The sequence below is a fragment of the Giraffa tippelskirchi genome, chromosome 11, assembly GCF_054371585.1.
Source record: "Giraffa tippelskirchi isolate mGirTip1 chromosome 11, T2T-mGirTip1v1.2.pri, whole genome shotgun sequence".
In the NCBI taxonomy this organism is placed as follows: Eukaryota; Metazoa; Chordata; class Mammalia; order Artiodactyla; family Giraffidae; genus Giraffa; species Giraffa tippelskirchi.
In genome coordinates this window covers 127,522,907-127,541,752 of record NC_137285.1, presented here as the reverse complement: position 1 = coordinate 127,541,752, position 18,846 = coordinate 127,522,907, and the positions used below count along the sequence as shown (strand labels likewise).

The 18,846-nt window shown below is 37.9% G+C and overlaps 1 protein-coding gene across 3 annotated transcripts in view; it reads right to left on the bottom strand.

Moving 5' to 3' along the window:
* ACER3 (alkaline ceramidase 3) overlaps positions 1 to 18,846 on the bottom strand; it is a 148,481-nt gene that overhangs the window by 73,294 nt on the left and 56,341 nt on the right. For all 3 annotated transcript variants that reach the window (XM_081543173.1, XM_081543174.1, XM_081543176.1), the window contains one exon: positions 1,862 to 1,914. In XM_081543173.1, coding sequence (XP_081399299.1) covers positions 1,862 to 1,914 — 53 coding nt within the window. The remainder of the gene's footprint in view (positions 1 to 1,861; positions 1,915 to 18,846) is intronic.

The window sequence follows — 18,846 nt, the reverse complement described above, 5'->3', positions numbered from 1 at the left end:
ACACAAAAGGCCACATATTGTATGATCCATTTGTTACAAAATGTACAGAATAGGCAAATACAAGGAGAGTAGAGTAGATCAGTGGTTGTCAAGGGCTAGGTGGAGAAATTAATGGGGAGCGACTGCTAATAGGGAGAAGGCAATGGCACCCCACTCCAGTACTCTTGCCTGGAAAATCCCATGGATGGAGGAGCCAGGTGGGCTACAGTCCATGGGGTCGCTAAGAGTCGGACACGACTGAGCGACTTCACTTTCACTTTTCCCTTTCATGCACTGGAGAAGGAAATGGCAACCCACTCCAGTATTCTTGCCTGGAGAATCCCAGGGACAGCGGAGCCTGATGGGCTGCCGTCTATGGGGTCGCACAGAGTCGGACACGACTGAAGCGACTTAGCAGCAGCAGTAGCAGACTGCTAATAGAAATGAGATTTCTCTTTGAGGTGATGGAAGTAGTCTGGAAGTAGACAGTAGTGATGGTTCCACAACTTTGTGTGTATACTTAAAACAACTTGTATGCTTTAAAAGGGTATATTTTATGATATGTGAATTACATCTGTAAAAAAAGATATACACCGAATATCCACAATACCGCCAACAAAATCAGGAAATTAACATAGATTAATTACTACTATATAATCCTCAGACCCCATTAAGTTTTTCTAAGTGTCCCAATAATATCCTAAGTATAAGCACATGCACACACACACATACATGCACACACATATATATACATTCACAGGATCCAGTCCAGAATTATACAGTGTCTTTACTTCTCATGTCTTTTTAGTCTCCTTCAATCGTGAACAGTTCCTCGGTCTTTTCATTTTATGATCATGGATACTTTTGAAGATTACATGCCACTTGTTTTATAGAATGTCACTCTTATATTTTAATATAGCTGTAATTAATAATTCATAGACTGTTATATAAACAGATCCTTCCAGATTAGCGCTATCCAATACAGTAGGCACTAGGCATATGTGGCTATTGAGCATTTGCAGTAATCTAAACTGAAATACACTCCAAGTGTGAAATATATACCCAATCTTAGGCTGTGAAACATTTCATTAATAGATTTTTATATCAATTACTTGTTGAAATAATAGCAATACTTTGGATATACTGAGTTACAATATATTAAAATTTAATTACACCTATTTATTTTTAATGTGACTTTTTAAAATGTGATTGGAGACAACTGGAAATTATACAAGTAGTTCACATTATATTTTTTTTTCAAATTTATTTTTTAATTGAAGGATAATTGCTTTACAGAATTTTTTTGTTTTCTATCAAACCTCAACATTATATTTCTATTGGATGGTGTTATTCTAGAAGCTTCTGGGTTAGCAATGGGGAACAAAGAGGCTAAAAGATTCAGGATAACCTATATGGCCCCCTTGGAGCAAGGACAGTAAATATAAATCTTTGCATTGCTCTAAAACCCTGCTAGTTAAAGGAACCAGACCATTCAACTGGACGCCATAAAAGAGACAGAAGGGAATATAGGCAGCTAAGAATAAGAATACATTGTTTTGGTGAACTGATTTTATCTTACCAGGATGTCTGCATGGAATTTGACTTTCTAATCCTGCTCTAAAGCCACACATGCCTTAACAGAAGTGGTCAAAAACTCATACTGCTCTTGCTTAGTTTCTCTCTGGACCACTTCTTTGCTTGCCTCTTTACTTCACTTATTCAACTTGGATCCTTTGGCCTGAAGTAAAAACTCCAGGGATTACAGATTTCATCTTTTTTCTCTTGTCTCAATATCACCATCTAGTAATTTGCTCTTTCCTCAAATGTGAAGTGTCTCCGGATTAAGAGAAATAAGCATTTAGTCAATTTTGTCATTACTGACCTGCATTTCATATTTCAGAGTCATGTGGAAGCACCAGGATCCCATTCCTACCACTGAAATTAAAACAAACAAATAAAAAAAAAAACAATTAGCATGAAATTCTTTATGGGGGGCCAGAGTGACTTGAAAAGACAATAAGACATTTTAAGAACAAATTTATGAAATACTGTGGCAAGATGTACCAGATCCTGCCCAAGTTCTATCTATAATTGATGAAATTTTGGAACAGAAAGAAAAAACAAGCATAAATTCTCGTAAATTCCCTCCAGTAAGTTATTTGCTAGATTAATCAATATTCTCCATTCATTTGCATAAAATGTATTACGGATGCTAGCGGTAAGCTTTAATGCTCAGAGCTGGTTAGCTACTCTTCAGTACTTCTTTGTATTTCTAATCCAAATAGTTGAAGTATATGCTTAATAAGAACCAATCATTTATGTTTGTTTGTTCCCAAACTTGTTAATGCCACTGCATTTAGTTAACAGACATATGACTACAAAAAGACAGCTACTGTTTCTATAAAAACTATTTAAAATAGTTCAAGAAATGTTTAAAACAGATTTAATAAAATTGAGTTGCTAATAAAAATTGCCCTTGATATCTGTGGATATATGCTACAAATTAGGGAAATTCTGTATTTATGTCTCAAAGTTCTTTCCAAGTGCTTCTATTTTAAATAAATCATTTTCATTTTAAAATTTAAAATTTTCTGTTTTTCAATGCAAAAAAGATAATAAGAACTATAATTAAGGTACTATATTCAAAGGCTATGCTCTGCATCAAAATCATTGTCAAAGATTATACCACTATGCTTCAATTAAAATAAAAGTTAAAGATGGGTATATATTTTTTTCAATAATTATAGCTTTGACTCTTTAAAAATTAACAGAATAAATATCACTCCCAATCACACCTGATAATATAGCTTCTACTGTGATGAAGCTCAGTTCAATAAGCCTTTACTGAGTACTTCCTACTTGCCAAATTGAACTACAGACGCTGAGGTACAAAGATAAGATCCAGTCATTGGCCTTAATGAAGCATACATGCTAATGGAAGAGACAGGCCAAGAAACAAGATATCGATATGTGGAGATACGGGGAGAAAAAAAAAGATATGCATAGAGTGAACTTCCTTGGTGGTTCAGCTGGTAAAGAACCTGCCTGTCAATGCAGGAGACATGGGCTTGATCCCTGGGTAGGGAAGATCCTCTGAAGAAAGAAAAGGCAACCTGCTCCAGTATTCGTGCCTGGAAAATTTCACGGACAGAGGAGCTACAGTCCATGGGAGTGGACATGACTGAGAGTGTGGCGTGCAAGCACGCGCGCACACACACACACACTACCATAGGAGCACAGTCCTTGGGAAGAGTTGGACACGATTGAGAGCACCACACACACACACACACACACACACACACACACACACACACACACACACACACACACAACCATAGCAGCACAGAAGACGGGACTTATGAAGGAAGCCAGAGAAAGCAAGGATGATGCCAGAGGAGTCTGTCTCAAGGATGTAACAGTTAGCCCAACAAACACAGTAAATGTGGATGTTATCAAATCATTTGAACAAAGCCATTAGAGAAAGATTTCAAACCCTTTGTTACTCTTTTTTTAAAAAAAAATCAGTATGGATATTATCACATTTTTTCAGTGCTCAAAATGAGATGAGAGAAGTAAAGAGTTACTGAACTCATCTTACTAAGGAAATGAGGAAGTGGGATGGTGGTTGTCCTTTTTCAAAGGAGAAATCAGAAAATTAGATAAATTAATGGCAGGAGAAAAAACCAAACCTTGTGAGTTATTTAAAGTCACATAAAATACTATAAAGTAAAAAAAATAAAATGAGGTGGATGACTATTTATCCTGAAAGGCAGACTGGCCACTTAATCTATGTCTCACTCAAGGGCTGTTTTTATCCAAATATTTCCAAATATTCTCTTGTCACTGTTGACTATATCACATTAAAGCCTAATCTTTAAAAAAATCTCTACAGTTTATTTCCTTTCAAAACTCCATTTAGAGTGCAAAGAAATATAACAGAATATCACCTTTCTCCATACAATATTTTATATTTTGTCACTATAAAGCAAACCACCAATTTTTGCTAAAATGTATTAGCTTTATTGAGATGCAATTCACATATGTGTGTGCATGCTCAGTCATGTCTGATTCTTTGCAACCCCATGGACTATAGTCTGCCAGGCTCCTCTGGCAAGAGACTGGGACTCTCCAGGCAAGAGATCTTTCTACTGATCTCTACTCCACTGATCTTTCTACTGTCTACAGTTTTGTCTTTTCGAAACTGTCATATAGTTGGAATCATACAGTAAGTAGCCTTTTCAGACTGGCTCTTCACTTAGTAATATGCATTTATGGTTCTTCCATGGCTGTCCATGGCTTTATATAGCACAGTTCTTTCTAGTTCTTTCTCCATTGTCGGGAGGTTCTGCAGTTTATTTCTCCATTCACCTATTAAAGGGCAGATTAGCTCCTTTCAGGTATGGCATTATGAATAAGCCTGCTATCTGTGTGCAGGTTTCTGTGTAAACAACAGTTTTCATCTCTATCAGGTAAATGCCAGGGAAAGTTCGACTGTATGGTGAGAGTATGTTTTGTGAGAAACTGCCAAACTGTTTCAAAGTGGCTGTGCCATTCTGCGCCCCTACCAGCAATGAATGAAAGTTCCTGTTGCTTCACAATCTCAGTTCCTTTTCAACAAATATTTACTGGACTCTTCACAATGTTCCATGGATCACAGCCTTGTCTAACTTAATGAAACTAGGAGCCATGCCAGTAGGCCCACACAAGACGAACAGGTCATGGTGGAGAGTTCTGACAAAACGTGGGCGACTGGAGAGGGAATGGCAAACCACTTCAGTATTCTTGCCTTGAGAGCCCCATGAACAGCATGAAAAGGCAAAAAGATAGGACACTGAAAGATGAACTTCCCAGGTCGGTAGGTGCCCAATATGCTACTGGAGATCAGTGGAGAAATAACTCCAGAAAGAATGAAGAGATGGAGCCAAAGCGAAAACAACACCCAGATGTGGATGTGACTGGTGATGGAAGTAAAGTCCAATGCTGTAAAGAACAATATGGCATAGGAACCTGGACTGTTAGATCCATGAATCAGGGTAAATTGGAAGTGGTCAAACAGGAGATGGCAAGAATGAACATCGACATTTTAGGAATCAATGAACTAAAATGGACCAGAATGGGCGTATTTAATTCAGAAGACCATTATATCTACTACTATAGGCAAGAATCCCTTAGAAGAAATGGAATAGCCCTCATAGTCAACAAAAGAGTCTGAAATGCAGTTAAAGTGCAATCTGAAAAATGACAGAATGATCTCTGTTCGTTTCCAAGGCAAACCATTCAATATCACAGTAATTCAAGTCTATGCCCCAACCACTAATGCCAAAGAAGCTGACGTTGAACGGTTCTACAAGACCTTCCATAACTGACACCAAAAAACAGATGTCCTCTTCATCATAAGGGGACTGGAATGCAAAAATAGGAAGTCAAGAAACCCCTGGAATAACAGGCAAGTTTAGCCTTGGAGTACAAAATGAAGCAGGGCAAGGGCTAATAGAGTTTTGCCAAGAGAACACACTGGTCATAGCAAACACCCTCTTCCAACAACACAAGAGACAACTCTACACACAGACATCACCAGATAGACAATACTGAAATCAGATTGATTATATTCTTTGCAGCCGAAGATGGAGAAGCTCTAAACACTCAGCCAAAAACAAGACCAGAAGCTGACTGTGGTTCAGATCATGAACTCCTTATTGCCAAATTCAGACTTAAATTGAAGAAAGAAGGGAAAACCATTAGACTATTCAGGTATGACCTAAATGAAATCCTTTACGATTATACAGAGGAAGTGACAAATAGATTAAAGAGATTAGATCTGATAGACAGTGTGCCTTAAGAACTATGGAGGTTCATGAGGTTCAGAGGTTCATGACATTGTACAGGAGGCTGTGACCAAGACCATCCCCAGGAAAAAGTAATGCAAAAAGGCAAAATGGTTGTCTGAGGGGGCCTTACAAATAGATGAGAAAAGAAGAAAAGCAAAAGGCAAAGGAGAAGAGGAAAAATATATCCACCTGAAGAATAGCAAGGAGAGATAAGAAAGCCTTCCTAAGTGAACAGTGCAAAGAAATAGAGGAAAACAATAGAATGGGAAAGACTAGAGATTTCTTCAAGATAATTAAGAGATACCAAAGGAACATTTCATGCAAAGATGGGCACAATAAAGGACAGAAATGGTATGGACCTAACAGAAGCAGAAGATATTAAGAAGAGGTGGCAGCAAGAATACACAGAAGAACTATACAAAAAAGATCTTCATGACCCAGATAACTACGATGGTGCGATCACTCACCTAGAGCCAGACATCCTGGAGTGCGAAATCAAGTGGGTCTTAGGAAGCATCACTACGAACAAAGCTAGTGGAGGAGATGGGAATACTAGACCACCTTACCTGCCTCCTGAGAAATCTGTATGCAGGTCAAGAAGCAACAATTAGAACAGGACATGGAACAATGGAGTGGTTCCAAATTGGGAAAGGAGTACATCAAGGCTGTATATTGTCACCCTGCTTATTTAACTTATATGCAGAGTACATCAAGTGAAATGCCAGGCCTGGATGAAGCACAAGTTGGAATCAAGATTGCCAGGAGAAATATCAGTAACTTCAGATACGCAGATGACACCACCCTTACGGCAGAAAAAGAAGACGAACTAAAGAGCCTCTTGATGAAAGTGAAAGAGGAGAGTGAAAAAGTTGGCTTAAAACTCAAAATTCAGAAAACTAAGATCATGGCATCCGGCCCTAGCACTTCATGGTAAACAGATGGGGAAACAGTGACAGACTTTCTTTTCTGGGGCTCCAAAATCACTGCATATGGTGACTGCAGCCATGAAGTTAAAAGACGCTTGCTCCTTGGAAGAAAAGCTATGACTAACCTAGAGAGCATATGAAAAAGCAGAGACATTACTTTGCCAACACAGGTCTGTCCAGTCAAAGCTATGGTTTTTCCAGTAGTCATGTATGGATGTGAGAGTTGGACCATAAAGCAAGCTGAGAGCCAAAGAACTGATGATTTTGAACTGTGGTGTTGCAGAAGACTCTTGAGAGTCCCTTGGACTGCAAGGAGATCAAACCAGTCCATCCTAAAGGAAATCAACCCTGAATATTCACTGGAAGGACTGATGCTGAAGCTAACACTCCAATACTTTGGCCACCTGATGGGAAGAACTGACTGCTTGGAAAAGACCCTGATGCTGGGAAAGATTGAAGGTAGGAGGAGAAGGGGACAAAAGGATGAGATGGTTGGATGGCACCACTGACTCGATGCACATGAGTGTGAGCAAGCTCTGGGAGTTACTGATGGAAGCCTGGCATGTTGCAGTCCGTGGGGTCGCAAAGTGTTGGACACGACTGAGCAACTGAACTGAACTGACCAATGTTCCAAGCATTTCCATTGGGATAAAGGAGTGAAAAAGAGATATATGTTTCCTGTCTGAAGAACTTTTAGGAAGCCACTAAAAATATGAGAGAGGCCATTTCAAAGCTAAGAGAGTCTATGCAAAGGGGATACTACCTTGTCTAGTGAGTCAGAAGAGGGATATCAGGGGAAGTAACACCTAAGCTAGGACTTGAAGAACAAACTGGAGTTAAATAGGTGAAAAGAATTTTTTTAAATGAGATCCTTCTATGTAGAAGGATCATCCAACATAAAGGCATGACAATGCACTCAAAGAAGTAAAAGAGCTTGGCTTCGACTATAAAACATTGTTGCACCCAGTGAGAATATTGCCATGATTTGCAGGCAGTAAACTCAAAAGAGCTTTTAAAGTCATGCTATGATTTGAACTTCATCCTAAACACAAAGTAAGTTGTTGAAAAACTACATCCACATACACAAATACATAAGTGCACACACAGATTAACAGGACTGATTTTTGCATTAAAAAAATATCACTGTGGTTAAAAGGCAGGAAAATGTTTACAGGAGTAGTTTCCTAACTTTGATAGCAAAAAAAATTGTTTAGGAACTCCATATATGTGTATTTATTTAGAAATTGTATACACACTGCTGTGTTAAGATACTACATATATTTTTAAACATATAAAATATAAATTTAAAAAAATGATATAAATAAATACAAATAGGAGTTACAGCTTTCTTCCTGCCCCAACAGATCATTTTTCTCACTACCTGGGGAATGAGCATCCCACTTGATGCTTGTTAGTTTTAATGATAAAGACTAAACTCCTTGCAAGGCATACGTGGAGCTTCGTAATTTGGCTCCATTCAGGTTATTTTACTGAACTTCTAGTTCAGTTACACCTGACCGCTTCTCTCATCTCAACACTATCACCTTCTAATCTGTTCTGCCTTTATTCACAGCTTACCCTGTTCTTTCAGCCTGGAATACTTACCCCTTTCATTATTCAATCCTACCGGCCTCTGGCGGCTCAGCAGTAAAGAATCTTCCTACAATGCGGGAGATGTGGGTGCAGTCCTTGGGTTGGGAAGATCCCCTGGAGAAGGGAATAGCAACCTACTCCAGTATTTATGCCTGGGAAATCTCATTGACAGAGGAGCCTGGCAGGCGATCGTACATGGGGTTGCAAGAGATAGACATGACTTACTGACCAAACCACCACCGCCACCTGCCACTAGCCTTTGTCTCTGGCTTACTGAAATCTCATGTAACGTCTAGATCTAATTTGTGATTTTCATTCCTTTCAGCTTTTACCTTTTCAAACAATTTCAAACTTTAGAATACTGAAAGAATAGTCTAATGAACTCCTATATATGCTCTATTCAGATTTACCAACTTTAATAATTTACACATGCATATATAAATTATTATCTTTCTGAAACATCTGTGTAAATTGGATGCATCATGTCCCTTTACCCCTTAATACTTCTGTGTATATCCCAAATCCATTTTATTTATTTATTTTTACAACTCAAGCAGACAAGATTTACTGGGCAAGCAGTAAGCAGAACCTTCTTGAGACGTGAGAGTAGACCAACCCCTACAGGAGTAGCCCTATCCCGTTTTGGCTTCCCTCTTTTATATCCCTTGTTCCCTCCCCTGAGCAGTGCCTGCCAGCTCCGTTTTAAATGGCACCTCCTAACTTAAATCTTCCTCTGTTTTCTCCCCAGTTAAGTCAACTATACAAGGCATCTAAGAAATAATGTTTGGCTACACCAGTAGTTATCAGTTTTTGGAGAACACTATCGCAACAGTTAGAACTGGACATGGAACAACAGACTGGTTCCAAATAGGAAAAGGAGTACGTCAAGCCTGTATATTGTCACCCTGCTTATTTAACTTATATGCAGAGTACATCATGAGAAACGCTGGGCTGGAAGAAACACAAGCTGGAATCAAGATTGCCGGGAGAAATATCAATAATCTCAGATATGTGGATGACACCACCCTTATGGCAGAAAGTGAAGAAAAACTAAAGAGCCTCTTGATGAAAGTGAAAGAGGAGAGTGAAAAACTTGGCTTAAAGCTCAACATTCAGAAAACTAAGATCATGGCATCTGGTCCCATCACTTCATGGTAAATAGATGGGGAAACAGTGTCAGACTTTATTTTTGGGGGCTCCAAAATCACTGCTGATGGTGATTGCAGCCATGAAATTAAAAGACGCTTACTCCTTGGAAGGAATGTTATGGTCAACCTAGATAGCATATTTAAAAGCAGAGCCATTAAAAAAAATACATTTGAATCGGTTCTACTGAGATGGATGAAACTGGAGCCCATTATACAGAGTGAAGTAAGCCAGAAAGAAAAACAACAATACAGTATACTAATGCATATATATGGAATTTGAAAGATGGTAACGATAACCCTATACGCGAGACAGAATAAGAGACACAGATGCATGGAACAATTTTATGGACTCTGAGGGAGAAGGTGAGGGTGGGACGTTCTGGGAGAATAGCATTGAAACATGTATATTATCATATGTGAAACAGAACACCATTCCATGTTCGATGCATGTGACAAGGGCTCAGGACCGGGGCAATGGGATGATCCAGAAGGATGGGATGGGGAGGGAGGTGGGTGGGGGGTCCAGGAAGGGGAACACATGTAAACCCATGGCTGATTCATGTCAATGTATGGCAAAAACTATTACAATATTGTAAAGTAATTAGCCCCCAACTAAAATAAATAAATTTATTAAAAAAATAAATAAAAAATAAATAAATAAAAGCAGAGACATTACTTTGCCAACAAAAGTCCGTCTAGTCAAGGCTATGGTTTTTCCAGTGGTCAGGTATGGATGTGAGAGTTGGATGGTGAAGAAAGCTGAGCACCGCAGAATTGATGCTTTTGAACTGTGGTGTTGGAGAAGACTCTTGAGAGTTCCTTGGACTGCAAGGAGATCCAATCAATCCATCCTAAAGGAGATCAATCCTGGGTGTTCATTGGAAGGGCTGATGTTGAAGCTGAAACTCCAATACTTTGGCCACCTCATGTGAAGAGCTGACTCATTGGAAAAGACCCTAAGGCTGGGTAGGATTGGGGGCAGGAAGAGAAGGGGACGACAGAGGATGAGATGGTTGGATGGCATCACTGACTCGATGGACATGGGTTTGGGTAGACTCTGGGAGTTGGTGATGGACAGGGAGGCCTGGCGTGCTGCAATTCACGGGGTGGCAAAGAGTCGGACATGACTGAGCGACTGATCTGATCTGATCTGATTTTGCCTCAAGATCTTTACAAATGCTAGGCCCTTGTCCCAGAAACTCCTGATTCAGTGGGTGTGCTGGTACCTATATTTTAAAGGCCTATCAATGATTTGTTGAACCTTAAAACTGAAAGATCACTGTTAAATTCAAAGATTCTAAGACAAAGTATGGTCCAGGTTTCTATAGTTCACTAAAGAATCTCCAACTCAGTGGACATGAGTTTGAGTAAACTCTGGGAGTTGGTGATGGACAGGGAGGCCTGGCGTGTTGTAGTCCATGGGGCTGCAAAGAGTCGGACACAACAGAGTGACTGAACTGAACTGAACTGAACTGATAGACTCGCTAGAACCTAGCACAGAACCAGGCATATAGAGAACACTTACTAAGTGTTTGGTGACTGGTTGATTTTTTTTTTCTTTTTCTTGTTTCGTTTTCCTTCTCCATGATCCAGAATTTCACATTAAAGTAAGAATATGTGTATGATTAGTAGAGGAAAGTGAGGAATGAATTGAGAAAATATAACAGGAGAAATAAATGAGTACCGAAGAGAAAAAAATATTATTTGGGAATAATGTGGACAACAGAACAGAAAGCCTTGCCTGGCAAGGTAACATCTGAGTTAGAGAGATTCACAGGCAGAGAGAGTGAGGGAGAACATATAAACACAGAACATACATACAGTTTGAGTCTAAATATTTAACCTAAAACAACACTGATTCTGTGTGAACACTGCTGATTCTCGCTATTATATGTCAGTGTTCTGTGCTGCCACCAGCTCAGGCCCAGGGTGCTCCTCCCCTCCGTCCCCACAGCAGCACGCCTCTTCCATGCAAAGGCCAATTGGGCACTTGTGGTCTAGGGCACCACCTCGTCTAAGTACTTCATGCTATTTATCACCTTTCTCTCCTGTATCAACCATCACCGCCTGGCTAATGGACTGTTCACAAAGCCTCTAATACCTCCTGTCCCATTTACCTGTGCTTCCTTACTTTCCTGAGTTTTCAAAAGAACTGCCTCCATTTCCTCACCTCTCTCCCCCTTCCCGGAGAAGGCAATGGCACCCCACTCCAGTACTCTTGCCTGGGAAACCCCATGGACGGAGGAGCCCGGTAGGCTGCAGCCCATGGGGTCGCGGAGAGTCGGACACGACTGAGCAACTTCACTTTCACTTTTCACTGTCATGCACTGGAGGAGGAAATGGCAACCCACTCCAGTATTCTTGCCTGGAGAATCCCAGGGACGGGGGAGCCTGGAGGGCTGCTGTCTATGGGGTCGCACAGAGTCGGACACGACTGACGCGACTAAGCAGCAGCAGCAGCAGCAGCAGCTCCCCCTTCCCTTCCTCAAACCTATTCACACCACTGAAAAAGCCCTTCTCTCTTTTTATCCTCCTCAATCTCTTAACAATATTTAATAAGCAAGACATGTTCCGCTCTAATTTTCTGTAACACCTTGTTCTGCTGGTTTTCCTATCTTGGTGTTGCTTCCTCATAGGTTCCTTGGTTGGCTCCTTCTATCTTTAACATGTAAATTCAAATGCCTAGAGAGGTATTTGACTAAAACAGGCTAAGTTAAAAACAAATAAGAAACGGTGTAGAGACTGTGCTTAACTGGACAGACCATACTAAAGAACAGAGCTTAGGCTGATTGCTCCTGCATAGAAATATAGGCTTAGTGATGCTTCATTTTCAAATTATTCAAGAGAAGGCAAAAATCTGAATTTTTATGGGAACTCTCAATTTTCAAATGTGGGAAATTAATTTATAGCATTTTAAAATTTTAAATATGGCAATTAAAACATGCTAGGATGCCAGATTCTGCCTTTGGGTGATGAACCTGTGGTATTTATGTTTATCTTTGGGCTTTCTTCTCTCTATATATTCATCCTCTTGGTGATCTCATCAGTTCCCATGGCTTCAAATACCAATTACAACAATGATGTCTACACCTCACCTCTAAAATTCCAATGCCATGTATTTAAATGCCTACTTAACTCTTCATTTAATGTCTCACAGGCATTTCAAACTCAGCATAATCAAAACAATGCCAGATTTTCTCTCTACACATTTGTCCTACCTGGAAACCTGAAAAGAAACTTTGAAAATCTTTTCTTTTTCCCAACTCCCACTTTTAAGCCATTAATGAGCCCGATAGGCATTAACTCCAAAATACATCCTGAGTCATACACTTTTCTCCAATCTCCACTGATGCTATCCTATCTAAGCCACTATCATCTCTCACTTGGGCCACTGTAGTAGTCTCTGTTGACTGGTTTTCCAGCTTGCACTCTTACTGTCCACAAATAGCTTCTCCACAGACAGTCAGGGAGATCCTTTAAAAACACAAATAGGATCATGTCACTCTCCTGCTAAAACCCTCCAATGGCTTTTAGAATAACATCCATACTCTTCACTCTGGCCTATGGTGAGACCTGACGTGATCTGGCCCCTGCCTAAATCTCTCCAACATCATGTTCTGCTACTTTCCCTCCTAACTACTAATGAGTATTAAGGGAAAATCAGAAAGTACACAGGTAATACAATATGATGCTTTAAGTGCTGTTTTAAAGATATGCACCATATTCAGTGGGTCATCCAATTTTATCAAGGGGCTGAGGAAGGTTTAAAAGGAAGGCTTTCTAGAGGAAATGACACTTAAACTGAGTCCTGACTGACAGACATGTTAAGACAGGATTTGTGAATATTCTTATTTTCTTGAGTTTTTCTTTTTAAATCAGAAATGGTTGCTGAATTTTGACAATGGTTTTTACAACATCTATGGAGATAATCATGTAGTTTTTCTCCTTAAATCAATTAATGTAGTAAATAGAATTAACGGATCTCTTAAAGTTGAATTACCTTCCATTCTGGAGACAAACTCCAGTTGTCTTGGTGTATTATTTCCCTAATGTGAGACTAGATTCTGTTTACTACTTACTACTTTCTAAAAGAAGAAAACAGATAAATTTACATAGCTTGTTTAATAACCCAATTCCAAAAAAAGCTTTTAAAACCAGAAGACGTTCTGTTCTTTAAGTTTGTCACAAATTCATTTGATAGCAAAGCCTGACCTAATTGGAAAGGAGGCTATTTATAGTGATTATTAACCCTAGTTAGTGTGAATATTTACATGTTAAGCAGCAATATGGACATGTTCACCTGCAGGGTGCTGTCGCAGGTTTTGGCAGGCTTAGTACACTATGCTAGCAAACATAGTCTATTAATTTTCTAGAATTAAAAAACAATCTGAGTTCAGAAATACTTCTGGTCCCAAGAATTTGGATAAGGATCTGTTAACACATATTAGTGATATAATGGAAAGAAATTAAAAGAAAGAAATTGAGCTCGTGGGCTTTCTCTGAACTTCAGAGAATGAATTCTATGAGGATGACTTTCCATGAAGAGATACTGATCCAAAGAGATCTGTCTAAAAATTATCCCCTAACATTCTTCAGTTAGAAGAAGGTTACAGGAAAAAATAATTTAGAAGGTTATGCTCCTCCACATAGTCACAAGAATACTAGAAGCAGGCAGATTACTGTGTGTAGAATAGTTTCTCAAATCATCATATCTGCATAGAGATCAAACAATAACTTGAGGTCTTTAACTTGCAAAGGAAATCACTTAATAAAGAACGGATCCAGGCTTCTCTGGTAGCTCTGGTAAAGAATCCTCCTGCCAATATAGGAGACACAGGTTCGATCCCTGATCTGGGAAGATCCCACATGCCACAGAGCAACCAAGCTTGTGTGCCACAACTACTGAGCCTGTGCTCTGGGAGTTGCAACTACTGAGCCCACGTGCCTAGAGCCCATGCTCCACAACAAGAGAAGCCACAACAATGAGAAGCCCACACTGCAATTAGAGAGTAGCCCCCACTCACAAGCCCACACAGCAATGAAGACCCAGCATAGCCAAAAATAAATAAATAAATAAAATTTAAAAGGGTAGATTTCCCCTATATATATATATAAAAAGAAACAGATCCTTGCAAGAGAGAATAAAAAATCCTCAAAATCAGAGAGACAAATAAGATTTACTTAATCTTGAACAATTAGGAGTGGTTGTTTGGATTCTACTTGTCAAGGACAAGAGGAAAATTAGCTGCATTCTACTGGAGAAGAGTCTCAGCACCTATACATGCAATCACTGACTTAAAATGTTTGATATACATTATTCTGCTCTACTATTTTCTTTCTTCCTTCAACACCACCTCTGAGATGTAGGAACTAAACATCCCTTCTTCTCTCACAGAATGTGCACATTCCTCCATGTCCTGTGTCCACTGGTTTTTATTTTTTTAAACAAGAATTGAGATATATCATCAAATTCACTCAGTCTAAGTGTACAGTTTTAAGAGTTTTAGTAAATTTAAGGAGTTGTGCTACCATCATCACAATCCAGTTTTGTGAGAATTCCATCAACCCCCAAATTTCTCTTATGCCTATTAGCAGTCAACATCCACTCTAAATCACAAGTAACTAATTATTTGCTCTTTATCTCTATAATTTTGCTTCTTCTAGAAATTTCATATGAATAGGATCATACAATCTGTGGTCCTTTACATCTTTTGGTTCCTTTCACTTGGCATAATGTTTTTTAGGTTCATTAATGATGTTATATGTATCAGTAGTTCGATCCTTTGGTTTGCTAATAATTTACATAGGACATTTGCACTGATAATCATGATATTAGTCCTTAAATTTATTTTATGGCATTTTATTACATTGTTTGCCTCATAAAAAGAATTTGGAAATCTTCTTTCATTATCTATGCTTTGGAAAAATTTATGTTGCATTGAAACTATCCGGTCTTTGAAAGTTTATTAGAACTCTTTGAAACTATCTGGACACAGCACTGTTTGTGGAGGAATTCCTTAATAAGTTACTCTATTTCCTAAATAAAATTAGTCTGATAAAGCTTTCTATCTTTTGGATCAATTTTGAAAAATTGCATTTTCCTAGGAAATTAGCCAATTCTGAATTTATTCATTTACATGGAGGTTTTAAAATTTTTTCTTTTGTTTTCAGTGGACATTTCCTCTTTGTCATATTTTATTTTTTTAAATATTTTATTCATTTCTTTTTTTTTCCATTTATTTATTTTTGGCTGCACTTGGTGTTGGTTCTAGCACGTGGGCTTAGCTGACCCATGGCAAGTGGCATCTTAGTTCCCCAACCAGGGATCAAACCCTCATCCCCTGCATTGGAAGGCAGACTCTTAACGCCTGGAACATCAGGGAAGACCTCATTTCTTATTTCAATGTTCATGTTTCTTTTTTAAAAAATTATTGACTCATTTATTTTTGGCTGTACAAAATGGCATGTGGGATCTTAGTTCCCTGACCAGGGGTCAAACCAGCATTCCCTGTATTGGAAGCGCAGAGTTTTAACCACTGGACCGCCAGGGAAATCCCTGCTTCTTTCTTCTAAAGTTAGCTAATTGTCTACTTTTTTCTTAAAAGACTAGATTTTGATTCATCAATTAGACCTACATTTTTCTGTTCTCTATCTTGTCACTTTCTGCTTTTATCTTTATTTTATGGTCTTTTTCTTGCCTTTAGAGTTGGGGTTTTAATTAATTTTTCACTTTTCATCTTTTATTATTATTTGTTTATGCCTATGGATTATCCTCTGATGGTGGCTTTATATAAATCCCCATAGATTCTGATATGCAGACTTTTTGTTGCAACTGTATTTTAGGAATCCTGTAATTTCCATTTCTACATTCCCTTTCAACCAAGAGTTAGTAGAAGATTTAAAATTTTAAAGAGCAAGAGCTTTTTTATGGTTTGAATTTGTTGTTAATACTGTGGCCAGAGGATGTTGTTTTAATATTTCTACTTAATAGAACTTACTGTTTTGTCTTTATAAATGTTCTATGTGTACTTCAAAAGAGGGTATACTCTGTTATCAGGGTGTAAACTTCAGCATAAAGCCATAAGATCTACTTTATTGGTTATGCTCTTTAGGTCTTCCAGATATTGGTTGATATATTTTGTTCACCCCATTTGTCTTGTACTGAGTGTAGCATATTAAAATCTGTTATTCTTATGTTTCTATCTATTTCTGTTTGTATTTTGTAGTTTATGCCTTATAATGGTGGTGGTTGTATTATTTGGTACAGAGATATTAAAACCTGTTACATTTTCAGTTTGAATCATGGCTTCTAACATTAAAAACATCCTTCTTTGTCACACAATGCTTTCTGAAGGGAAGTCTACTTAATATGCTGTCAGGATCACCACCCTTGCTTTCTTATTATTTCTCTTTCTAACTTTACTGAATCACTTTGTTTTAAGGTTTGTCCTTTGTATATAGTATCAAGTTTAGTCCTAATTCCTGAGCAAATTCGAAAATCTATTTCTTTTGATATTAAGTTAAGCTGATTCATATGACTAATGTTTAATCTCAACTCCTCTGTCATATTGTTTTATTATAATTGTTACATATATTACTTTATATTACATGTATTTATCTAAATGAAATGTCCTTTTTGCACTTAAAATAAATTCTTCTGGTATTTAGAAAAGAGGCTTTTTTGACCTAGGAGTTACTTTTGTATTTGTGCCTTTTATAGTACCCTGAGTTCTCCACTCTTTTTTCCTTACTTTTTACTATCTGGTTTGTTATTTTTCGATCATATGCTTCAGTACTCAGCTTATTACGTAGGTAACAGTCAATGAATTTATTCTACTTTGCCCTTTGCTTCTGCCATTTGAAAAATCGCATTCTCTCTATTTTACTAGACCATATAATCTCCATACACCATTCTTCGGTCCTTATCCCATCATTGTTTTAATCTTAGATTTATAGTTAAATGTATTAAATGCTCATTATCAGACATTTTGCCCAAGTCTGCCTAGTTTTCTCCTAGTTGAATGAACATCATTCTCCAGACAATGCAGTCAATAGAGCTTTCTGTGATGAAGGTGATGTTCTATATCTGCACACTGCCCAATGTGGCAGCCATAAGCCACATATGGGTACTGAGCGCTTGAAACGTGGCTAATGTGACAGAGGAACTGAAATTTACATTTTATTTAACTTCCATTTATTTAAATTTAAACTGCCACATGTGGCTAGCAGCTACTAAATTAGACAGAGCAATACTCATGGATTCATCTGGAAGGAGTCAAGTGTGCAGTTTTCAATGAGTACTTGTATGTTTAAAATTGTTTTTCCACAACCTGGATACCTGAAAAACAATTTGGTTAGAATATAAAATCCTTGGTTTGCACTAAAAATGCAGTTACACTGGTATCTTTCTTTTTTATGTTGCTGAGGTCTAGTGCCAGCCTAATTTTCTTGCCCTTATGAGTAACCTGGTCTTTTTCCCTAGAGCTGTGAGAATTTTTTTTTTTCATTTTTTAAACCCAGTAATTTTACTAGTCTTTTTCAGAGTTGACCATTCCAAGTCAGTTTTACAATACAAAAATGAACCTTTCAAAATCTAGATTCAGGTCTTCTTCCATTTTCAAAAAGTCATCTTTCAAATTAATTTTAAAACTATAGTTTTAAATATAAGATCTGTATCATTGCTTTATTTTCCTTTTTCAGGAACTTCAATTACAATAATATTGAATTTTCTTTGCCTGTCTTCCATTTCAATCACTTTTTCTCTGACTCTTTATTTCTTTATGTCATTTTCATTCTCTTGCTGTGTCTCTTTCTTTCTTTTTTCCTTTCTTAAATAGTCTTTATTAAATACTCAACACATTGTAATTCAGGATTCATTTCTTTCCTAAGTTTAATCAATTTAATTTTATTTCTTTTGGGAGGTGAGGATGCTGTTTCTGTTAATATTTTTAAATTAATCTTTATTGGTGTTATTAGTTTTTAAATTTTTATCCATTTTTTGGTTTGAGGCTAATTCAGTTAGGAATATCATGCCACAGTTTCTTTCTGCTTTATAATTAGTAGTGGGAAAAGAATATCCACGAGCCAAGAGGTATTGATTCTCATTTTCTGTTTTCTTATTACAGTAACTGCATAGATGCAGACTGACTTTAGCGGGGTTTATTTGTGGAAAGAGTAAAGGTTTGGGGTGGCTTAAAAGATTCCTAGTTTGAGACTGCCCCCTTCTGAATAAAGAAGGTTACATTCCCTTTTCATATATATTTGTTTGTTTTGGGGGATGGGGGAGGGCCAAGCAGGGAGAAGGGTCTAATGTATTTGTTGTTTTGTTTCAGTAGGATCTTAATTCCTGCCTCTAACTTCATTCTTTTCCAA